The 22,687-nt window shown below is 35.6% G+C and overlaps 1 protein-coding gene across 1 annotated transcript; it reads left to right on the top strand.

The window, feature by feature from the left end:
- The first annotated feature begins 7,577 nt into the window (after positions 1-7,577).
- On the top strand, positions 7,578-19,974 carry LOC130625454 (uncharacterized). The gene is made up of 5 exons (XM_057440555.1): positions 7,578-7,794; positions 11,612-11,740; positions 12,315-12,407; positions 12,547-12,609; positions 15,367-19,974. The coding sequence occupies exons 1-5, from the start codon at positions 7,735-7,737 to the stop codon at positions 19,483-19,485; spliced, it is 4,464 nt and encodes a 1,487-aa protein (XP_057296538.1). The 5' UTR covers positions 7,578-7,734; the 3' UTR covers positions 19,486-19,974.
- The last annotated feature ends 2,713 nt before the right edge of the window (positions 19,975-22,687 follow it).

Raw genomic sequence — 22,687 nt, 5'->3', positions numbered from 1 at the left:
TGAAGGAGCAACTATGTCAAAGGTTTAAATAGCTTGTTGACGCCATTAACGAACGCAAGCGCGCTCAGGTTGTAGCGAAAGGAAATGACGTCTTAAAAAAACTTCAGTCTGTACAGTATCTAAGCAATACTTAGATTCTCCGCCCGAGTATAAGTCCTTAGTATGTTTTGTAAGCCCTATAGGGCTTGTAAAACATTTAATCCTCACTCAGCAACCATTCGACTTTAAAGTCTTTGTATCTACATTCCACTACATGCACCTGAGGGTAGTAGTTTTTGCCTTGAACGTACACGGATGATAGGGCCAGGATGGCACTGGCTTGGCAAGGATAATCATAGGTTACCTGCATACCGTGGAATTTAGTCGTGATCGCATCCTTGCAGTATTTTAGTTTTTTTTACCGGTTCTGTCGTCAATTTCTGAGATATCAATTCCTCGATTTTAACCCAAATTTGACGATACTTCTCAACCCAATCGTAGTACTCTTCAAAATCAAGATCCATCGTCGGTACTGCTCCGGCGTTGTACTGGGTGACTCCATTCGGGCAATAGATTTTTAGTGTTTTTACCTATAAGGTCTCTCGTGAGGTGCCACGATGTACCGTTTGATGATAATAGGAAAATACACACCAACTTTTCAATACGCCACCCACCCCAGATTGAAAACTGAATACGTACCATGATCCTAAACTCGGAAACTCAATACGCCTGTTTAATTTTTTAAACACTTTTTTTAAACAAAAAAAAAATGAATTGAGGAGTTTTGGACTGGAGGCGTATTGGTTTTCGGAGTTTAGTTTTCAATCTTCGTGTGAGTGGCGGCTCAGAACACCCCAATACTCAATACTCCAAAATCGATTACGCACCAGATGTAGTATTTCTAGTAAGGCCGTTTTTCTTCGTTACACATTATAACATTACCAGCATAGCATTTTACCGCTTACAACAAACTTACGTCCGCAGGTAAATTTTTCATATGCACTGAGTACCCTTTCACAGTCGTTACAATGCTCATTCATTTATTAAACGATTCTCAAGCTCATCAATACGTTCCCATAGGTCTTGAATCCCCTGCTTGTTATACTTCTTACTCTCCTCCTCTTGTACGCATGCCAGGGTTACAAGTGGTAGGGAGAGACCAATGGCGGTAAGTAAGGTTATGAATAACATACTTTTCAAGCTATATTGACAGTTAATGCACATTTATTATATTTCACACATATTCGAGTACCTCGGGATCCTTTTCAACGGCTTTGTTGCACATGTCTTGCGTTTTGAAACGATTCAATATATATTGGAACATGCGTGGATTTTTTTCAACGACCCTATTACACATTTCCTGCGTTTTGAACCTATCAGGGACATACCTCAACAGCCAGTAATTTTTTATGAGAGTTTGATGATGATGATGATGATGATGATGATGATGATGATGATGATGATGATGATGATGATGATGATGATGATGATGATGATGATGATGATGATGATGATGATGATGATGATGATGATGATGATGATGATGATGATGATGATGATGATGATGATGATGATGATGATGATGATGATGATGATGATGATGATGATGATGATGATGATGATGATGATGATGATGATGATGATGATGATGATGATGATGATGATGATGATGATGATGATGATGATGACGAAAACACAGATGCAAATTGGAAACCACTTATTAAATTTTTTATTGGTTGATATAAATCTTATGCCAGGGCTTCAAATTTACCAGTTGTTAGAATGAGACACCATGAAATACTTAGCATCGATTTTCAAATCGGAAAAAGTTTTACAAATGATTTTTATGGGTATTTAAAGAGACTATTTCAACAATACAATGAGCTCAAAAGATTGAAAGGTGCTGGTAATTTTGCAAGAGCTTATGTTGATGCAGTATACAGGGGTTACTGTAGATAGTTACAAGAACTGATGAGTGTCCCATTGTTAAATTTTATGAAAACTGCGCAATCCACCCCAACCTTTTGGAACACCTACCCCGATCTGATGAAAGCACTCGTTTATATAGAACAATGCTAGATGCTGCCAACGCTTCTTTTTTAATTTACAATAACTATCCTTCCGGTCATAGAGGCTCAATCACATTTGACATAAGTGTGTTGACAAGTATTTTCGACCCAAGAAAGATTCAGTATTTTTATGGTGGTGATATGCAGATCATGCTTGATATACTCACCTTTATTTATTAGACCACCGCTCTTTTCGATACAATTTCTAATAATGACAATCACATAAATTTTGCAGCTGCGGCTGTATACGAATAAAGGGGAAATCTAACTTCAGAGCGATTAAGAAATTCAGAATTTTCAAATAGGCATTCCAATAGGTTTCTACAGTATTTTATAGAGTTTTTTTCTGAAAAAAGTTGAATATATACTGTTTTCGGAGTGGAGCCGATTAAAAAAAAAACATCCAGCGCTAGATGAGTCTGACGCTGAAGTAAAGGATAATGAACAAGAAATGGATAAGGGTGATGGTACTTGGGGTATTTCCAGAAATGCTCCATGGTTACCAAATATGGATTATGAAAATTACGGTGATAATGAAGAATACAATGATTATGACGATGACAGTGAAAGTGGGGGTATTTCCATACCAGATGTACATGTGCAGGATAATGTGCTAGATGACATTTTAATGAGAGGACTAGAACTACCTAACCATAAGTCTTGCGACATCGAACATCAAACAATAGAAAATGGAAAGACAAGTTTCGCGCTTTCTACCCATAATATCACACACCCCACCTGTAACGAGACCACCACAAATTAGTAGCGAAATATTTAACTTTGACCCAGGTGTAGAACAACCACGAAACCCTACCCTAAAAAGGCAAAATAGAATAAATTACAGGGAAGATTCCCACAGTGCAAACAGCCCAGAGTGGACACCTGAAGGAAGAAGTAGGACTTTTTTCCAACCAGAAGAACAAGGCAATACGAAAACGAATAATGCGCATCGACCACGACGAAACAGTGTGGTTACTTTTAAAAAGATGGGAAGTCTCCCTCTACATGTAATTTTGGATAGCACCGTGTCTTATATTATCGACAGAAGATACAGCCTGGGACCTTTAAAAAAAATTAAAAAACCTGAAAACAATTGCAATAAGCTTCCCACCGATTACGTGATTTACGATAGGGACATAATTGTTATAACTACAGAAACATCAGCACAGGAGAAAGGTTGCATAAATGCCCAGATGGTCGTGAATACTACAGTTCAGACAATTTTTGTGATTGCCAACCAGGCGCAAGGTAAACCTCGAACAGATACGAAACAGCATGGTCAGTCGACCTCACTCTCACAAAAGAATGTGCAGAAAAAGAAAGAAGGTAAAAGTGGTTAGCGGGAAAAAGAAAAAAGTTCGTTCGAGGGGAAGAAGAAAAATGCAGGGCGGTTTTCTTAAGTCTCTGAATCTAAGTGATAAAGACTTTTCATACCCTGTTCATATAGCCTATGATAGATTAAAAAGAGACAAGATTTTAGAACAAGTTGTTTCGCAAGTCGAAGAAAGAGCTAAAAAATTGATAGACCACGCAATAAGCCAACCTTCTTAGAAAAATGCGACCATTTCTGAGTTTTGAAGCTGCTTATAAAATCTATCAGATGGTAATTGAACCCATTTTGTTGTATAGTTCTCTTTTAAATTTAAAATTAACGATGACCCAACGAAAAAAGTTACAATCAATAGAAAATCGAGCCGGACAAATAGTTGGAGGAAAAAATACGATTGGGAGTATTGAAGGAAAGATGAAAGGACGGGCATGCGTTTTGGTAAAAAGCTGTCTGACGAGCACTGTCTGCGAAAATTTCAATAAGTATTTTGTTATCAACGAGTATTCAATTAACACACGGAATCGAAATATGTTAGTGAAATTACCACGCATAAAATTAGAGTTCGGAAAAAGATCCTTCAAATATCTTGCTGCAGCATTATACAATGACTTACCATTAAATATACGTTGTTGCGATAACTTATTTCAGTTCAAAAAATTAGTTTATCAACATTTTATGTAAATATTCGCTTTTAAAATATGTTTTATATGTTTTTAGTAATTATTTAAGTAGCTTCTGTTTCTGACTTTTGCGCATTCTAGTTTCACATTTTTCTTTTTTCTCTTTTTCTTTTTTCTTGGTATGTACATGCGTTTTATATTCATTTCTTAGCTAACTCATGAGTGGTTATTTAGTAGATAATAGTTTTTGCTTATATTTTTCTTTCTTTTATATATTTTTACTGACAGGACACACGATGATAGCAGTAGTTCATTTTACTGAAGTGTAAAAAATCCTGTATAAATATTGTTTAATAATAATAATAATAATAATAATAATAATAATAATAATAATAATAATAATAATAATAATAAAGCTATCGAAAGACCAAAAAACAAAATTAAAGGTTCCCTCAACGGATTAAAAACAAAGATGTTGCAGAAAATAACAAAATTAAAAAACTTTAGATTATAAAAACGTATTGTAAATATTTCATACAGAGAAAATGTTTAAGCGTAAGAACATTGTAAGCCTCGTTAGGGGGTTAACACACGACGAAAAAAGCCAATTATTTTTAAAAAATGTAAAAGATATTTTAAAGAAAAATGTTAGGAGTAAATTAAGTAAGTCCACATATTTCCCCGACGCTGCGCTGGCAGAAGTTTTAAAGCTCAGCGACCATCAAGAAATAGAAAGACTTATCGATAAAGATGAAGTCCTTTTTGTGGAACTGGACGTAGAAATGAACCAAAACGTAAGACTAAGCTCTGCTGTTAACTATGTTGGTAAAAGGGGTGAGATGTTTCAGGCCGATATTGCACACGTAAGCTACCTCAAACCCAGAGCAACGGAAGGGAAATTTGTGTTGGTAATAGTTGATGTGTATTCACAAAGAGTTTACTTGTATCCATGTTTTAAAAAGATTCTACAAGAGCAATTTAAAAAGTTTTTTACGGAAATCGAAAAATTCAGGACCCAACAAATTACCTACAGGTAGACTTAGGTGGGGAATTTCACAACAGTTTTTTATCAAAACTATTTAGGGAAAACGCATGCTCCCATTTTTCAAAATCAATGAACAAAGGTCACGCTTTTTTAGCCGAGCAAAAAATAAGATAACTCAAAAGGAAGTTAACCAAATTAAAAAATTCGAATAGACAGATTTGACTAAAAGAATTACTGTTAAAAGCACAAACGTCAATGAATTCCTTAGTTATCAACCATCTAGGCATATCACCAAACCGAATCGAAAAACCCTTGGATAAACGAGGGAAATGGTAATAGCCGACAGAAAAACAAAATCACGGAACAGAGTAATACGTTATGGCGCAAAAAAAGATAGAAATTAAAAATTTACATCGCCTACGGTAGAAAATTCAAAAAAATTATAACAGATCGGCGTTAGACAAAAAGTCAACTTGCACAAAACCTATATTTGATAACTCTCATGTGTACATTCTCAGAAACATTATAAAGACGCAGTGAGTGGAATCGAAATATATGTGTTGCATGATAAAGAGACGGGGCTAAACCAACCAGGAAGATTTTATAGAGATAATAAAAAACTAGCATTAAAAGATACTTCGTAGAAACGACATGCTCATCTACAAATGATAAAATTACTAGTACCGTTGTTGGAAAAAAAACAAAAAAACAGAAATATTAATTCTGGTGATTATATAACTGTTTAGAATTTATCTGTACCAGTACCACTGGAGGATTATGGACCCATAAAAAAGACTCAAAACTACGATTACATTCAATTGCTGCAAAGCAATCGAAGCACAAAGCAACAATCAATTACTCAAATATCACAGTAGAAAGTAGAATAACCCAATACCTATGCAAAAATGATGATCACGTAATTAGTCATTTTGATACGCAATCCAGCGAGTATACATTAAATAAACTTATTGTAATTGGTGTAGATAATATATTTCAAGACACTTACGGGTTGAACAACAACCAGCAATTAGTAAAGTTAGAGAATGTCTTTTATCTAAAAAACATTAAAGGTTTCAAGCTCGAAGAATCCGCAGCAACCTCTCCAAAATTCTGGTGTTCAATAGAAGACTTCGAAGTAGATTCGTTATATATTAAACTGAACATAAAAGACCTCAAAACTTTGCAGAATGAGCGCAATTACTTGCATGACTACCCCCACCAAAAACAGTTTTGCACATTTCTTAACAGTGCTGTAATGGCGTTTGATGATAGTGTTGAAACAATAAAGGAAACACGTGGTCTAAATATACCAAACTTTGAAGGTGAGAGACAACAATTAAAGGGTGACGTGGATGTATTTTTCGAGGTAGAGAAACCCAGTAGTGATCTCATAATACTGGTGCCCAAAGTTTTTTCGAAAGAATTTGAAAAAACAGACTTATACTTTTCACTTTTAAAACTTTCTTAAAAACTGGTGGTAGAAAACAGTGTAGCTGTACCAAATCCAACAGACGGGTCCAATGACAAATTTCAAAGAATAAGAAAGAAGTGCATATTTTATTTTTTCCTCGATGATTCGGACGCTGACAACGGTACTTCCGTTGGGGATTTGCCCCACCAACTATTTTTTAATAAATATAAAATTAGAGGTAGAATAATAATGGTAATAAACGGTGTACCATATCTAGAGCAAAGTGGTAATACACCGACATTCGTATCCGACCGCATAAAAGTTAACGTGAAGTACGAAATTGAAACATTCATCAAGTTGGACAAGGACAAGGTTGTGAAACAAGAAAAGTACATTGACAAAACAATAACCCCCAACCAACTGTCAGAAAATGTAAAGCCTTACGACATGTATAAGCCGAGAGACTACAATCTAAAAACGTTTGCGTTATACAACCTAATGTTAAAACGAAGTTACAACACAACATCAAACTCACACTCTGCAATAGTGGGTATTTCATCGACCCACACAAATGAAACGGATAAAATAGACAACATTGACTATGTTAACTTATTCAAGAGTGAACCAATTTAGGGAAAGTTCAAGGAAAATTTCAACGCGTCACACCTTGATTTCTTGTGTTTAACACTAGGAGGTGAATCGATTCGAAGACAAAAGGACGAAAACGGCAAGGAAGCTTTTTTGAATTTCAAGCAACTTCCGAGGATTGCTTTTTCTATAAAATCGTTATAAGTGTGTTTTAAAAGAAAAAATAATAATATGTAGTTTGAAATAACCTTTCGTAACTGATGTAAAAAAAAATTTGTTGCCACCTTTTGTTTTTCAGAGAAAAAGGAAAAATAGATAAATTCTCGGCCTTACCGTTGTTCTTATTTTGGTTTTATTATTCATCAATTTTCAGGTTTATTATTTTTTTTTTAAAATTGTTCTTATAGAGAATTTTATCTAAGTTAAGTTAGCTATGATTTACAGTTAAATCATAATCAAAAATTAAATTTTAAAATTTTAGAATATTACTCAGTCCTCTTCGAAGTTCAATACTTTTTCAGATTATTCTTAATGGCGGAAATCTTTAAGCCGCAGGGCTTCTTGTTGAAGCTTTTCGTATTATATTATTACAGATACCACCACAATCATTTTTCTTATGGATGTTGAAGCAAGAGTCAAGTCGACCACCAAATGCAAATCAAAATTTACTATGTCAATATTGCACTCCATTCTCGATTTATTCTCTATAATGGCGCCCCATGTCAGCGACGGAAAGTAAGTAAGAATGGAAAATGGCGGACACCACACCGGTATTTGCTGTTGAGAAAGTGGTCGATTCAAAAATAGGACAGGTAGGAACGCTGAGATAATGTTAAACATCTTATAGTCTTCCCATCAAGATCTATGTTCCTATGTTGCGTTTCTGTAGCTTTTTATTTAACAACTACAATAGATAACTTAATAATAACGAAGTACTTTCTGACGTTGATCAGTTCCACCAAAGGGACAACCGCAAATCAGACTATGACGCCAAATAGGATAGCAGCTTAGTTAGGAGATTTTCCATAGACTAGTTAGGAGATCCGTGCAATGAATTTATCTCCTTTCAGAATTAACCATGGCTGTAAAACAAAACAGATATAGATAGCATAAATGTGCATTTTTGACATGGCTTAGCCTCACAAATATTGGGATATACCCTGTCTATTATTCCAGGAGGAGCCATGGCTTAGATGGGGAGTCCTAGAGTATTTAATGCTTGTTTTGAGCTAGGCAGACCCAGGGTACGTACTCTACACATGAGGGTGCTGTAGCCGTAATTGACCCACATATATAAGGGTTAGTTTGGGTGTCTTTTCGAATTAAATTGGCAGTTGCAGATAGATAGATAGATGGATAGATAGATGTGGATATTTTAAAAGTCTAGCTTCACAAATATTGAGGGATATACCCTGTCTATTATTTCCAGGAGGGGCCATGGTTTATTGAAATTATTTACTTAGGATAGCTCCCATGTGAGCTACGAAAGTCATGCAAGGACAGCAATCGCTCAACTAGACAACCGCCTAAGATATCAATCCTATTCTTTTGCTCAACGCTAAGCAGAAAGGATAGATTCACACTTTTATGGTCTCTGGCATGACTTGGCTGGGGTTTGAACCCAAGACCTCCCGCACTGGAAGCTAACGCTCTACAACAAGGCTATCAGTCAGTTTGATGGAGAGGCTTTAAAATGCGAAAAGGGTTATGAGAAGTATTTGAGAACGTTGCATGGAAACTCTATTTAAACGATGTGCAAAAGTTATCATTAAATATCGGCAATATAATGGCGCGTGTTAATGGCTGGATGGTTGATACATTTTTCTGAATTTTTAAGTTATCATTCGCCGACCGACCAACTCTATCTTGAGTGCTCAAATGACTCTAACACCAGATATTTGTGACGTTCGCCTAATGCTCATTTTAGCTACTCAGACTCAATTAGGGCCTACGCTCTACTAGACAAGGTGCTTGAAGAGAAAGGAGTTAATAAAGTTTATAAGTTATTTATAAAGTTAATTTTATTAAAAACCATCAAAAACAGTTCTTTAAGAATTTCGCTACCACATAGTAAGTTTATTTTAATTTTTATATTTTTTTGAATCATTAGTGTTTGTTTTTCTTCTTCTTTCTTCAGAGCATTGTTCAGGTTTATGGAGGTTTCATTGTCATCATTGTTTCATCTTAAATTTATTTCAAAATGCAAACTTGCCCAAAAATACCCATACTTTTTACAGCGTATGCAGCTTATAAGAATCCTTGTTGCTCTACCGGACAACTCCCTGCAATGTCCAACGGCTCATTCATTGTGCCATCTCCCCAATTCTCCTCACATGGCTTGGGTTAACCAAGAACTATGGTAACATTTGCCAATATTGAATTGTCGTCAAGGGAAATCAAACTCGCGTCTCCTGCACAAAGTATGAGAGTTATAACCACTAAGCTACGGCAAACAAACTAGCAAAATGCTATATCTTCTGATAGGCAGCAAAAAATCATTTTAATAACCTGATTAAGCGAGATAATCGCATAAAAAGCCTATTGTAGACTTATTAGACACCTAATTTGCATCTCAACCTGTTAATTCTAAAAACTGCTTTAAAATATTTTGCCTTCATTAATTTGGTCTACTCATGATGGTATATGAACTTAACAAGTAAATATTTTGACACTATTTGATAAAGCCCATGGAAAAATCCACATATTGGCAAATTATAGTTTATTCGTTGCCAGTAATGTGCAGAAGATATAACTTTTTGATGTCAGTAAAGACAAAGAAATATACAAAAAATTAGTTTCAGATTTTTTTATACCTGTTCCCTTTATCATATAGATCTTGAAACACTGACTAAGAAAATGTATAGGTTCATGTTAGTGTTATTGATGTCGCAAGGTTTAATTTATCAATTAACATTTGAGACATAAGTTTTTTGGCTACATCTAAGGACAATAAACACATTTGCTCTATACACAGATGCACTCTTCGTATTATTATATGAGATGATTATTAAAAAAAAAGCCCCTGCACATATTGTTTAAAACATGGTCAATTTCAAGAATTATATATTTCGAATTTTCTGCACAGCCTGGTTTCTGTATATTTGACAATTAGTCATTTCATCTGATACTAACAAGCAGGATTAAAAAAATGGCGGACACACAGTGAGAGAAAGAAAAAACAATTAATCAAATCATGGTTTTATGATGTGCAAAACAGTGCCCTGATGCAAAAAAAAATATGGACTATCGTTCTGTGTGTGGCAAGTTTTAGCAATTTGTTTAATTTGTTGTTTAAAATTACCAATCCCTGACTTAAATATCAGCTTTCAGAGTGATTTGGTTGGGTGCCACTAACCAATTATATTTTTGAGGGTGGCTCCAGGCAGCTAAATGGAATAGTGAAATCCTACAATCACCAACTTTCTATAACAAGGCATCCTTTACAGCAACTGAAAATTACATTACTGATTTGATATCTTTTAGAAAAAAAGTTATACACTAATGCTATATATATTGCAAAATCTCTATAATAATATGCCAGTTCTGTCTGTCTGTGACTTTTGCAAAGTGAATAAAATTTCTTTGATAACGTCTATAAAACATTGCCTATAAATTTGTTCTGTAAATTAGCAAACTTTGATGTTATTGCAATATTGACGTTAAAGAAATGTATATTAAGATTAGTAAAGCCATTGCATTGCACTTTTAAATTTAAGGCTAAATAACTTGGAAACGGGTGAAAATATTTGACGTCATATCCTGCGTGGGACTACCTGGGACCAATTTGGGTAAGTTTCCCAAACCTGGGTCACCGAATCCGTTTCGGAATGGACGGGTTAATGACGTCACCAAAAAACCTTTAAACCCTAATATCCCTGCACCCGTTTGTCAAAAGTACATGATCCTATACATTTTCTTGATCAGCGTTTTAAGATTATACGAGGAAGGCAACAGGCATACAAAATTCTGAAAATTATTTTTTGTGTTTGACAGGTCTCTGCTGACGTCAGCAAAATTTAAATGATGGTTGTTTTTCTCTGTTATCCTGCCTAAGTGGATTTTTCTACAGGCCTTATCGACTAGTATATATATTAATAAAGGTGGTGATAACTTAATTAACTAGGAGATTTTTAGATAGCTCTGTAATACAATTTTGCACAAAAAACATTAGCAAACACTTTTTTACTTTATAGGAAGTGTGAAATTTCTCTCAGAAAAATAAAAAATGAGAGCAAAGATTAAATAAGTTTTCACAATAACAACAATTGTAGCTATAAAAACTCATGTAAAAATCCAATCCTTTTTTAAACATTTGGGCTTTGTATCTTGTGTAGCTATAAAAATAAATTATCTAAAATTGTGAGGATTCTAAAATTTTTATTGTAAACAGAAGAATGCTAAGGTGTTATTTTGTGGATACATAATAACACTTCAGCATTATTTTGTTTGCTTGTCTTCAAAGTGTAACATGTTAATTTTTGACTGACACCACAATTTAATTTGAATGAATAAACAATGAATAAACATTTTTTTATTTTTATTTTTCTGAACTCTAAGATTTGTTTTACAGATGCTTTATGGTAAAATACTGAAAAGATATTTTACAAACCTATTTTCTTATTTTCTTAGGATGGTTGTCGCTATTATCAAGTCAAATGGGCAGATAGTTGGGAACCAGAAGAGAATCTTGAGGGATGCATTGATCTGGTTAATGCTTATTGGGAATCAGTTCATACAAGAGAGAAAAAATTAGTTGAAGTATGTTTCTTTGCTTGATTGTTCTACACATGGTAAGATTTATACAGCAGGGTTCATAGTGTCTGGATAAGTGAGACTAGAATGTCAGGGAAAATGAAATCCCTGGCTATGAGTGTCTGGAAAGTTAGACAAAATTTTATCCCTGGCTATATGAGTCTGGAAGGTTAGTGTATCCCTGGCTAAGTGTGTCTGGAAAGTCAGATTTTATTTTTCTTAGCTAAGTCAGTAGTCGGGGAAAGATATTTTTCATTTTATAGATTTCTACAATTGAATGCATTTATTATGACAAATGAATAATGATATTTGTGAACCCTCTGATTCACATTCCCGTAATCATATAAATTTAACATTTTTGTAAAAATATTTGTGCAGGGAAAATAGTATGTTTTAAGGTTGATACCTAAAGAAAAAACAAGGCTAATAATAGAATGTGTCATTCTCTTATCTGGTAGTAAAATTTGTATACATAGTTGCCAATAAATTTATTTAGAAATAGATGCCAAAATGTTTATCTATGATAATTCTTTTATGATGTTTTCTTTGTGCTATTATGCTGTATGCATGTTAAATCTAGAAAATTCAAAACGATGTTCAATTAAACATAGAAAAGAAGGAAAAAAAGAAAAAAAAGAAGAAGAAGAAAAAGAAAAGGGTCTTAGAAGAACAGGTAGTTCTTCTCCTTATAAAAAAATGTTGCCTTGGTGTTTTAAAGTACTAAGATTGCTGACTTGGTTGATTTATGGTTAAAATGGAAATATCGTAATTTCACATGGTTTGTTGTAACTGTTTAATCTTTTTTTATCCAGAGACATTCAAGTGACGCAACTTTGAATAGAGATACTCCTGACAACAAGAAGAGAAAGTTAGAGGTAAGTTTGGTTCTTTTCACAAATAGAATCTATGCTGTACGATTTAAATTGGAATGAAAATTTGGAGAGAATCTCACTTTGTTATTCGTACTTTTGGTTTCTTTTTTCTTGAACTATCAGCTAGTTCATCAGCCACAATTCAAAACTGTCAAGAATGTCAGGAAAATCGAGGTCACCTTTTGAGTAAACACCCTGTTTATGCATAATTACGACCTTCGATATAGTTTAGATTTTTAATTTAATTATGCTGCATAAATTGTGATGTCACATTGAAATAAAAGAGAACTTTCGGGGTTTAAAGACTTTAAATAGTTAAGTTCTGCAGCATAAAGGTGGATTTCCATAGAGCAGGTTTTTAGTACCTGAGCGCACAAAATTAAAATTAAAATTTTGCGAATTATTGTCTGTTATAACTTACTGGCTGTCAATACTCACACTCCCTCTGTCACTACTCCCTCTCTTACTGACTGTCAATAATTTACATTTTGTATCAAGCATTGTAATGGTTAACCTTAATACTCACAGTTTGTAAGTAATATGAAACAAAAGAGCTTATAGCTTATCATAAATCTCCATATGTAAAGTCTTTTTTTTTTAAATAGCATCCTATTTTAGGTTTTTATCAAAAAATAGGAAAACAAAATAATACATAACTTTTTTTTATAAGAAAGTTTAAATTTTAGCTGTAAACGTGCTTATTTTTTGGCAAAATCTCAGTCTCAATGTTCCTAAAAACCAGGGGCTTTATGTATTTATGTTTTTGTTTTTAAGTTCACAAAAAAATTTCACATTGTTTCCTCTGATAAGAGATCGACAAACCGTTAAATATGGCGGCTGGAAAAAAAACCCAATAAATTCAAGATATTGAAGTACCATTATTTCCATTTCAAGTAGGTTTTATATCCTCAAATTTACAGGAAAGTCATGACTCCGTCTGAACTTTAAAATAAATATAAAAAATGGATATGTTAATTTTTTTCGATATAAATTGCTTTGTGAAGTAGTTGTCGGCCTTATATATTGGACTTTTAAATAACTTTTTTCACTAAATACATTCTACGCGAAAGGCTTAAAATGTGACACAAATAAGCAGGTACATTCCAACAAAAGTTTAAAGTCCAACTTGCCCGACCAATTCAAATTAGTATACTTCTGAAATCACAAATGTGTAAAATGTAGGTTTTATACGCTTTCCTCATTTGGGAAACGCCCACAAACAGCCACAAGGTCAACTATTATTTTAAAAGTACTGTCAGTGAGCCTGGCTAGTGTTATTTTTCAGATGTTGTTTGAAAAATAAGGAACACTCAATAAAACTGGGAACCCGCTTGAAATTTCACGTTTGTTAGGAACAAGTCAGCCAGACAACTGGCTACTCATCATATTTAAAGCTAGCTAATATCTATCTTATTTAATACCAAAAATAATAAACAAAAGCATTGAACGGCCAAATGATACAGGGTATTATCCCATATTATCACCAAATGTTAATAACAATCTGTATGACAAATTGATTTTGCAAATATTGGAAGTAAACAAACCATATCTGCACTACTTTGCTGCAAACTAAAAATTACCTCATAACTAATCTCGTGTTCATGTTATTCAGTATTTTCGTATCTATCCGCGGAAAAAAATGGATATGGAAATAGGTCTGTTCACGAACTGGTCTGCAAGTAAGTTATGCTCTCCACCACCGCATCAGTAGTTACCCCGAAAATGGTATGCTCTCCACCACCGCATCAATAGTTACCCCAAAATTTTTATCTTCTCCACCATCGCATCAGTAGTTACCCCGGAAATACCTTTCCACCGAACCAAAATAAACGAGTTTGATTAAATTTCTAATTATTCCTTGTTTATGCTGTTTTTCTTTTTTCTTTTTTTTCGAAGAGATTAAGGTGTTGAGTCACAGTACAGTCTCTCTTTACACCTCCTTGAGGTGATCCACAGTTCTTTAGTTGCCCGGCTGTTTACTTTTTGATCCCTTTTAATGGATGCATGCTTCTTTAACATCCTTTCGTCTCGAATGATTCTTACCTCTAATTCTTGGTCACCATGATATTGGAAGGAAAAGCCAACATTAAAATATCGAAAACGGGAAACTTATAAAAATGTGTAAAAGTTTTGTTGAAATTTACTCCATGATGGCAGTTAGTAGATAGGACAGTTATTGGCATAGAATGACGGTTATTTTAGAATGTTTTTTTTCACAAGTATTATTCTCAGCTCAGATTGAAACCAATGAGGACTTCTTCAATAGTATTTCTCAGAAAAACTTCGCTCATGAATGAACTTCAAGTGACCCAACGTATAGTGGGTACACCCTAACTTCGAAAAAATCCTTTTCTATAACATTTTTATAGAAGAAGTAGTATCGTCTGTATCTTAAAGGTTTAGCTTCAAGGAAGTTGATTACCTTTTAATATCGTCTTCCAAGCATAACTTTTGGGGTTTAGTGCTAAATCCATCCTTACAGCCATTTTACTTTATAATGCTTATGTTTTTGTCAATGACGTTGTTTTAAATTCGAGCAAAAACATCCAAAAGAGAGAGTTGAAATCTAAAATGTTTGCCGACCATTGGATGATTTTTTTCTTCATCAACGTGTTGGTTGCTATCGCGCCAACATGGTGGCCAACTGTGTTGATTCGAGTGTTAGTCAATTTGTTGGCCCGGTTTGCCTGTGATGGTTCAGATGTGTTTTGATATCATTTTCATTTCTTCTATTTGTTTATATGTTTTATATTATTTTAGGAACATGAGTCAAACAGCGTGAAGCAGAAAGGTATCAGCAGGCTTCGTCCTTACTACGTCGCATCTGACGACGTCATGGCGGTGGATAACATGGACGACGTCCCGAATGTGTTCACGAACTTAGAAAAAATAAAAGACGAACAATTGAGCGAGACGGAAAAGTGTGACGAGGGATTGTTTAAACGTACAGCGAAATTGAAAGCATCTTTTGTCATTCGCAAGCTGCTTGAAAAACAGAAAATAGACCGGAAAGGTGTAGCTGAAGAAGAAACGACCAAAGATTCCGATACTGACTACAGCGAGCCCGATGAAGAGTCTGACTCGAGTGTTGCAGACTCTTCATCGTTACCAAGTACGGAAGCTCCCAGCGACATCACGGAAGAAGTTCGAGATGAAGCTGACTCGACCACGTCGAATTTGTTAAAAGACTTAGTTAACAAAATCGTGTTCGACAATAGTCCAGTCGGTAGCCTCAATCGAAAGAAATGCACGTTGCCGTCCCTACATCCCAAAACGAGTGCCACGACTATAACGACTTCGTGTACCAGCCCACAAAAGAACAATGAGACAGAGATGGTGAATGACGTAAGCATAGTTGATCATAGTCCACCCACTGTGACAACTACAACAGCTACTACTACTTGTCGTAGTAGCACTCCGTTGCTATCCACGAATGAGGTTACCAGCACAACAGTGTGTCAGGAAGAGTCGGTCAATGCAAGCTCTGCGGAGAAGGGTTTACCTGCCGTGGCACGTGTGAAACAAGAAGTTATCGATATCGACGATGACGACGACGACGATGTGTTAAAACAGTCGGAGTTTCCAAATCTTACTCATCATGTTTCATCTGTCCCAGTTAGTAATATCGTAACGTGTAGCAGCAATAGAATTACGTCAAATAATGCGATGCCGTTCCCGCCAATCGGAACGTTATTCCCCCCAAATACAACTATGCCGACGGCGGCAGATACGAAACGTGTGATAAGCTCCTTCCAAGACGTCATCAACGTCATCAAATATGTGGCATTTAGCATACACTTTATTTCCGAGGAAGAAGTTTCACAAAATCTTCTCAGCATCGTTGGTTTATGTGTTACTCGCCAAGTTTTAGAGACACAAGACTGGCAGTCTCCGATGAAAGAGCTTTCCCTGCTGCATGTTCAATTCCTTTATAAAAAAGCTAGGGATTTCGTAGAAGCTGTAGTCTCTTCACCCTCACCGTTACTAAAGCTGCTAAATGATTATCTGCTTTTGCAATTAAAAGAGGTTTCAGGAAAAGGAGTTCAACTGGTGTATCAATTAGCTGTTGGATTTCGCAATTATACACTGACAAATGGACTCGCTCCACCGACTTGGTTCGGTTTTGCAAAGGAATTAGTATTACGTGCGACGCCAGACCTATTAAAAATTCCTCCACACAAATTTGTTTTGGACTCTTTTCGAATGATGATGTTCGAGCAATCGACTAATTCGAATTTCCATAAAAATGTTTACCGTCCTGAAATTCCGATGACTGCAATACAGCGAATGCCTTCAGTCCGGCAACCGACTACACTTATTCAACAATATGTTCTAAACAACACTCCGCGGCTTGTACGTCCTCAAGCATCCCCACATAACACGCCACAGGTTATTCCGCCAAACGTTTTGTCGACAGTTACGCCAAACGCCTTTTCACCCTTGGGACAACTAATGACTCTAGGTTTCCAGGGTGATCCATCAGGCGTGACACCAAATCAACCTGAAACGGTCGCTTCTGCATCACCTCAACAATTGCATGTCATCCGCCCAACCATTCCGATGATTTCCGATGTTCACTCCATACGCACGTCAAAGAATTTTCCGGTGGCAGGTCGATTGTCGCATCTACCAACTACTCCTGCGATATCAAGGGTTGAGAAACAATCCTGTTTTGCCAGTGACTTTCGCAGTTTAAATGTGCCCCTAAATTGCAGAAGTACATTCCTAGATGCGTCAGGGTGCTTAAATGCAAGGCCTAACCATCTGATCGTCAACCCGGATTCTCTCTACACGCATCCAAGCCTGAATACAATATCGCGGTGTATAAATCCAGGTATGAAACCGATTTCCGTTACTACACAAACTAGTGCGTGTCAACGGTCCATACCTAACTGCGTAAACTCTGTTACAACGACATCCTGTGTAAAGACGAACGCAAAAACCACGAGTTGCTTTGTGAATTGGGTTAGTAATCCACCTATCAAACCGATTTCCGTTACATCTTGTTTGAATAGGCATACGGAGAGAAAGAGTCGCTCTGTGAATTCATCCAGTACCGCCATATTGAACACACTCTGTAAGGGTATCAGAAACAACAGACAAAAAAGTACGAACCTAATTTCGGCTACATACAATGTGTGTTCCGTGGAGAACATTTCTAGTATGAGCGCATGCGAGAACCTTGAATCATACATAGCGTCATTCCCTTTCGATTCAAACACGTGGAAGAATTCTGCCGACACATTTACGCATGCCCTGTCTAGAAATACTAACGAAAATTTGATATCTACACGCGTGACCACAAATGCAACATCTAGTCACGTGGCCTCAATTGCGAAATTAAGTCACGTGATTACGAATGCTAGTCACGTGAAAACTAATGGGTCTTCTAGTTACACCAGTACGATTGAGACATCAAGTCAAATGAATACAAATGTGGCAACTAGTCATTTAAACAAAACAGACACATCAAGTCGCATGACAACGAATGCGGCATCTAGTCACGTGCCTACAATATCAGCTCACGTGATCACAACTGCGACAACCAATCACATGAACATAAATGAAGTGCGTGGTCACGTGAGCCTGAATGCAACGTCTAGTCACGTAAACACGAAAGCGACATCTAGTCACGTAACTACAACTACAATATCAGCTCACGTGAATACAATTGCGATAGCCAATCACATGAACATAAATGAACCGACCAGTCACGTGAACAAAACTGCAACGTCTAGTCACGTGAACAAAACTGCGACGTCTAGTCACGTGAACGCAAATGCGACGTCTAGTCATGTGAGCGCAAATGCGACATCTTGTCACGTGAACACAAATGCGACATCTAGTCATGTTAACACAAATGCGACATCTAGTCGCGTGAACAAAGATGCGACGTTTAGTCACGTGAACACAAATGCAACATCTAGTCATGTAAACACAAATGCAACGTCTAGTAACTTGAACACAACTACTGACGCAAAACTAACTAGTATGTCCAAGAAGCCTATTGTGATAGACGAAAAAGCTGATTCGCCAAACCCGCTCTTCGAGTCATTAAAAAAAAATTCTGGTACTTCGTATACGTCAAAAGACACTTCGGCGACTTGTTCAACTAAGAACAAAACCAATGATCCTGGTTCTTTACTTAAAGGTGACCGAGAGAAAGAATTAAGGTTCATTCCCAGCGCAGATGTACCGTATAATGTGCAGAAGTACATTGAAAGCAATTATGACGCTATAGTATCGTCGATCACTGGTAAGCGAGATTTAGTCGGAAGCAAACTGTTGGTGCACAAGGATCGTTCTGTTGAAATCCACTTGATCACGGGGGAGAGCGTACGGATTAGGTATAAAGATTTATTGAAGAAAAGGTACGCAAAAAATTCCACCAACCCTGAAATTATTAACATTAATGATGAAGAGAAAACGTCCACAGATGATGCGACTCAAGTAACTGGAAGAAATAGTAAATCACCTGCAGAGGAGGAGGGCACCGCTGCAAGATACAGTATTGCAACTGCGGAGGAGGAAGGCTCTGCTGCAATTAATAGTATTGCAACAGCGGAGGAGGAAGGCTCTGCCGCAATTAATAGTACTACAACAGCGGAGGAGGGAGGCTCTGCCGCAAACTACAGTATTGTAATTGCGGAGAAAGGTACCGCCGTAAGAGGTAGTGAGGAGGTTACTGCTGCAAAAAATAATGAATCGCTTGCGAAGGAGGGTACTTTGGTGGAGGGTAGTCAAGATAAGTATGATGAGACACTAATGCTGCAAGTAGAGCAAGCGCTTGATGAAATTAAATCAAGGGTTCAGAACGGGCGACCTGCAGTTAAATCAAATAATGCACTTAAAATAGACAATATACAACCACCGTCGTAAGACGGTTTTTAAATACTTTTGTTTGAGAAACTTTGGAATTTTGTCAATAAACTTAGCGTGAACCAATTTTTGCAAGTTTTTAGTTTACATTTTGAGAACAATGCGCATGCACGCACTTTTGCTTAGGGTAAAAAAGCAGGACTCACGCAGGGTAAAATGACTATTATTAAAGATAAAAGATTTTTTTTGGCAGCATAAGATCCAGGAGGAACTAACCCTAACCCTAACTAAATTTTAACTATATTCTAATTCTTCTTGAAATATTCACTAATTTCAGACGAATAATTCTTTTTTTGGATGGATTTCTGTGATTATTGTGGTCTGTTGTTTATATTTTCTACCTACAAATATGCTTGCGCATGTGCATTAAAACCGAAAACTTTTTAACTTTTGTAAACATTGGCAAGTCATATATGGAATCGCATTTTTTTCAGAAATATGTATTAAATAACATTAATAGCGCGTGTATGTTTTCTTACATGTTTTTGAGCCCGCCATAAATGTAAAAATTTCTTACTTTTTTTAATTTTTGGCGCGAAATAAGTTTTTGTTTAATCTATTTCTTGTATTTCACATTTTTAAATTTTTACCAAATTGATTATGGTTTTTATTATTAGAGTGCGAGAAAGAAGTGTAATTTTCAATTATTTATATTATGTTGATATGGAGTAAATAATTATTTATACAAAAAATCTTAGTTACTTCATCACAAGAAACTTTGCTCAAGTCTTTCTCTCAAATTACTTCTTTTCTTCTTTGGAAGTATTTTTGTAATCCGAAGAACTAAAATCTAGTTTAAAAATTCTTTTAGCTGATGTTGGATTTTATTGGGAAATTAACATGTTTTTCGATGTTTCAGATTGTTTTAACGTTCGGGGTGGGATAAGCAAAACCATCTTTCTTAGGCCCGAGTGTCCCTGGGGAAAAATAAATTATGCGGGACCTATATTCACTTATTTTAAGTAACAAACTTCAAACAATTGTAGAATGTGTTAATACAAGCCTACTCTGGGTTAAAAGTTCGTGATGCTACGAACTTGATACGTAGCTCCCTTGTGGACTGAATACCAAAAAAAAATTGGTTTCGCGCAAAAATCTATAGTTCGAAAATAGGGTTCGTCAACCATACAAATTAGGCGTACAAATTGTGACCTGTGCTAACATATTGTAGGGCATGTATTGTTTAGAAAATTTAGGTGTGTATTTTAAAACTCAAAAGGTATTACGCCAAATTTACATCTTGCTTTACAGATTATATATACCGTGAAGTGCTAGAAAATGGTCGAAACGTGGTATAAATATGTTAATGTCATCCATCATTTTTAGTTAGAGATGATCAAGGTAAAAAATCACGATATTATGACGTCTTTAGGCTCATTCTTCATCTCGTTGGATGGATAAATCTTTTTAACAATCTGTATTTTATTTTCTAGACACCAAACATCTTAGAAACACTTTAGTAACCACCTCGTAACATGTAATGAATATTTTTATAAGCAATACAACATCCTGCCACACTCAAGCATGTCAGCAGTTTTTAAAATTCAAAAAACAAAAAATTTCTCCCCCTAAAAATTCAATACCCCACGCAAATTACAATTTTTACTCCGAAATTTTCTTTTTTTAACAACCCCTAATATATGGCCAACAAGAGTTAAGTCTAGTTAAAAAGGCCACGGTCAATTTTTGCTCCACCCCAAGTAGAATAGGGAAAGTACTATACAAGATAATTCAAAAAATGGTTCGAGTTACCAGCGCAGTGTGAATTTCCGAAATTGTTGATTCTCGATTATATACCTTCAAGATTTGTTTGGTTTATCAAATTATCAAAATTTGTTTATAAGCAGTTTGATGAAACTGCTAAAAAGTCTCGAGACTTTATCCCTATATTTTTTTCCATGTTGAAAGTGTGTTTGGTACAGCACCAACCTCGTCCCCAGGGCTTATTAGGTCTTTTATTTTTTAAAAATTTTTTATACAAACTTATTAGGTTTTTTATTTTTTACAAAAACCCAAACAAGCCCTGGAGGTTGGATACAGGACCAAGAACCTTCGCCAACCTAATCTAAAATTTTATAAGTATAGCTTCTTTTTGTGCCTAAAAATTCTCACAAAATCCAGAAATAACGCATTAGGGGCGTTTCTAAGCAACGACGTGACCTAAATTAAAAAGGCAGTTTAAACATAATTTCTATTTTTATGAAAAATTTTAACAATATAGTAGTAAGTGGAAGATTTTACATCACTTTTTTACCTTCGACAGGCCAGTTTACCCGAATCGTGCAAAACTACATAAGAATCGGAATTGAAATCATTCCTCCTATGCCTTCCAGTTTACCATAAACAATTACCAACATCCAAAGTGACGCTTTTAATCGTTCTACCCCCAGCTGAAATTACTTGACAGACTGGGTCTCCGAGACTCCACTAAAGAAAACTACTGATAGCCCCGCCAACAGTCTTGAAAATTGAGCTTTACAACTAAGTAACCAGGGGGCACGAGGTTGCACAGTTAGGCGTAGGCCATAGATATGTCGGACTACCCACCCCCCCCCCCCCCCCCCCTTTGCTTATTCGACCCCCTTTCCTTCCCTGCAATTGAGCACAAAAGAGTAGTATGTTTTGTTAAACAAATTTATTTGGTAAATACTCAGTTTTACAAAAACTTCGGTGAAGTAATTGTTGAATGCTTGTGAGGAAACTTTATGCTTAAAAAGGCTCACTTTACACCAATGTTGTAATGTTTGGGACAGTTGAAACAAGAAGAAACAGAACAAAACTCTCCAAAATGTTCGGGGACGGGGTTGGTTTCACAGGTCAGGAGCTAATTCAACACAGGGAATCTAAAATTTTATAATATAAGTTAACAACACAAAAATGATTGAATTCCAACCTCAACCCCAATTTAATAATCTCTTAAGCTGGGCAACTATATAACTCTTTTATATATTCTGCCAATTCACTAGTAATCTAAATAAGTAACATACTTTTTAATCCACTATAAAAAATTAGATATCCAATGCCGTTAAAGCAACATTGCTCCCAGGCTTTTTGTTACTTTAACGCGCTCAATCATTTCATTTAAACATCGTGCTTAAATATCCTTATACATATGTTTTCAAACACATGTTATATACAATATCGAGTAATAAACTGAGTTTTTAAAATCAATTGTTTTTTAACATTATAATTTTTTTTTCTT

Source organism: Hydractinia symbiolongicarpus, chromosome 14 (genome assembly GCF_029227915.1).
Source record: "Hydractinia symbiolongicarpus strain clone_291-10 chromosome 14, HSymV2.1, whole genome shotgun sequence".
Taxonomy (NCBI): Eukaryota; Metazoa; Cnidaria; class Hydrozoa; order Anthoathecata; family Hydractiniidae; genus Hydractinia; species Hydractinia symbiolongicarpus.
This window is presented reverse-complemented; position numbering and strand designations above follow the sequence as displayed.

Bases quoted from the DNA above. Each gene is read 5' to 3' on its own strand.
- LOC130625454 (XM_057440555.1), top strand. From the start codon at position 7,735: ATGGCGGACACCACACCGGTATTTGCTGTTGAGAAAGTGGTCGATTCA. The intron at 11,741-12,314 runs GTATGTTTCTTT...TGTTAAATCTAG, and splicing joins GAGAGAAAAAATTAGTTGAA to AAAATTCAAAACGATGTTCA. The intron at 12,610-15,366 runs GTAAGTTTGGTT...ATATTATTTTAG, and splicing joins ACAAGAAGAGAAAGTTAGAG to GAACATGAGTCAAACAGCGT.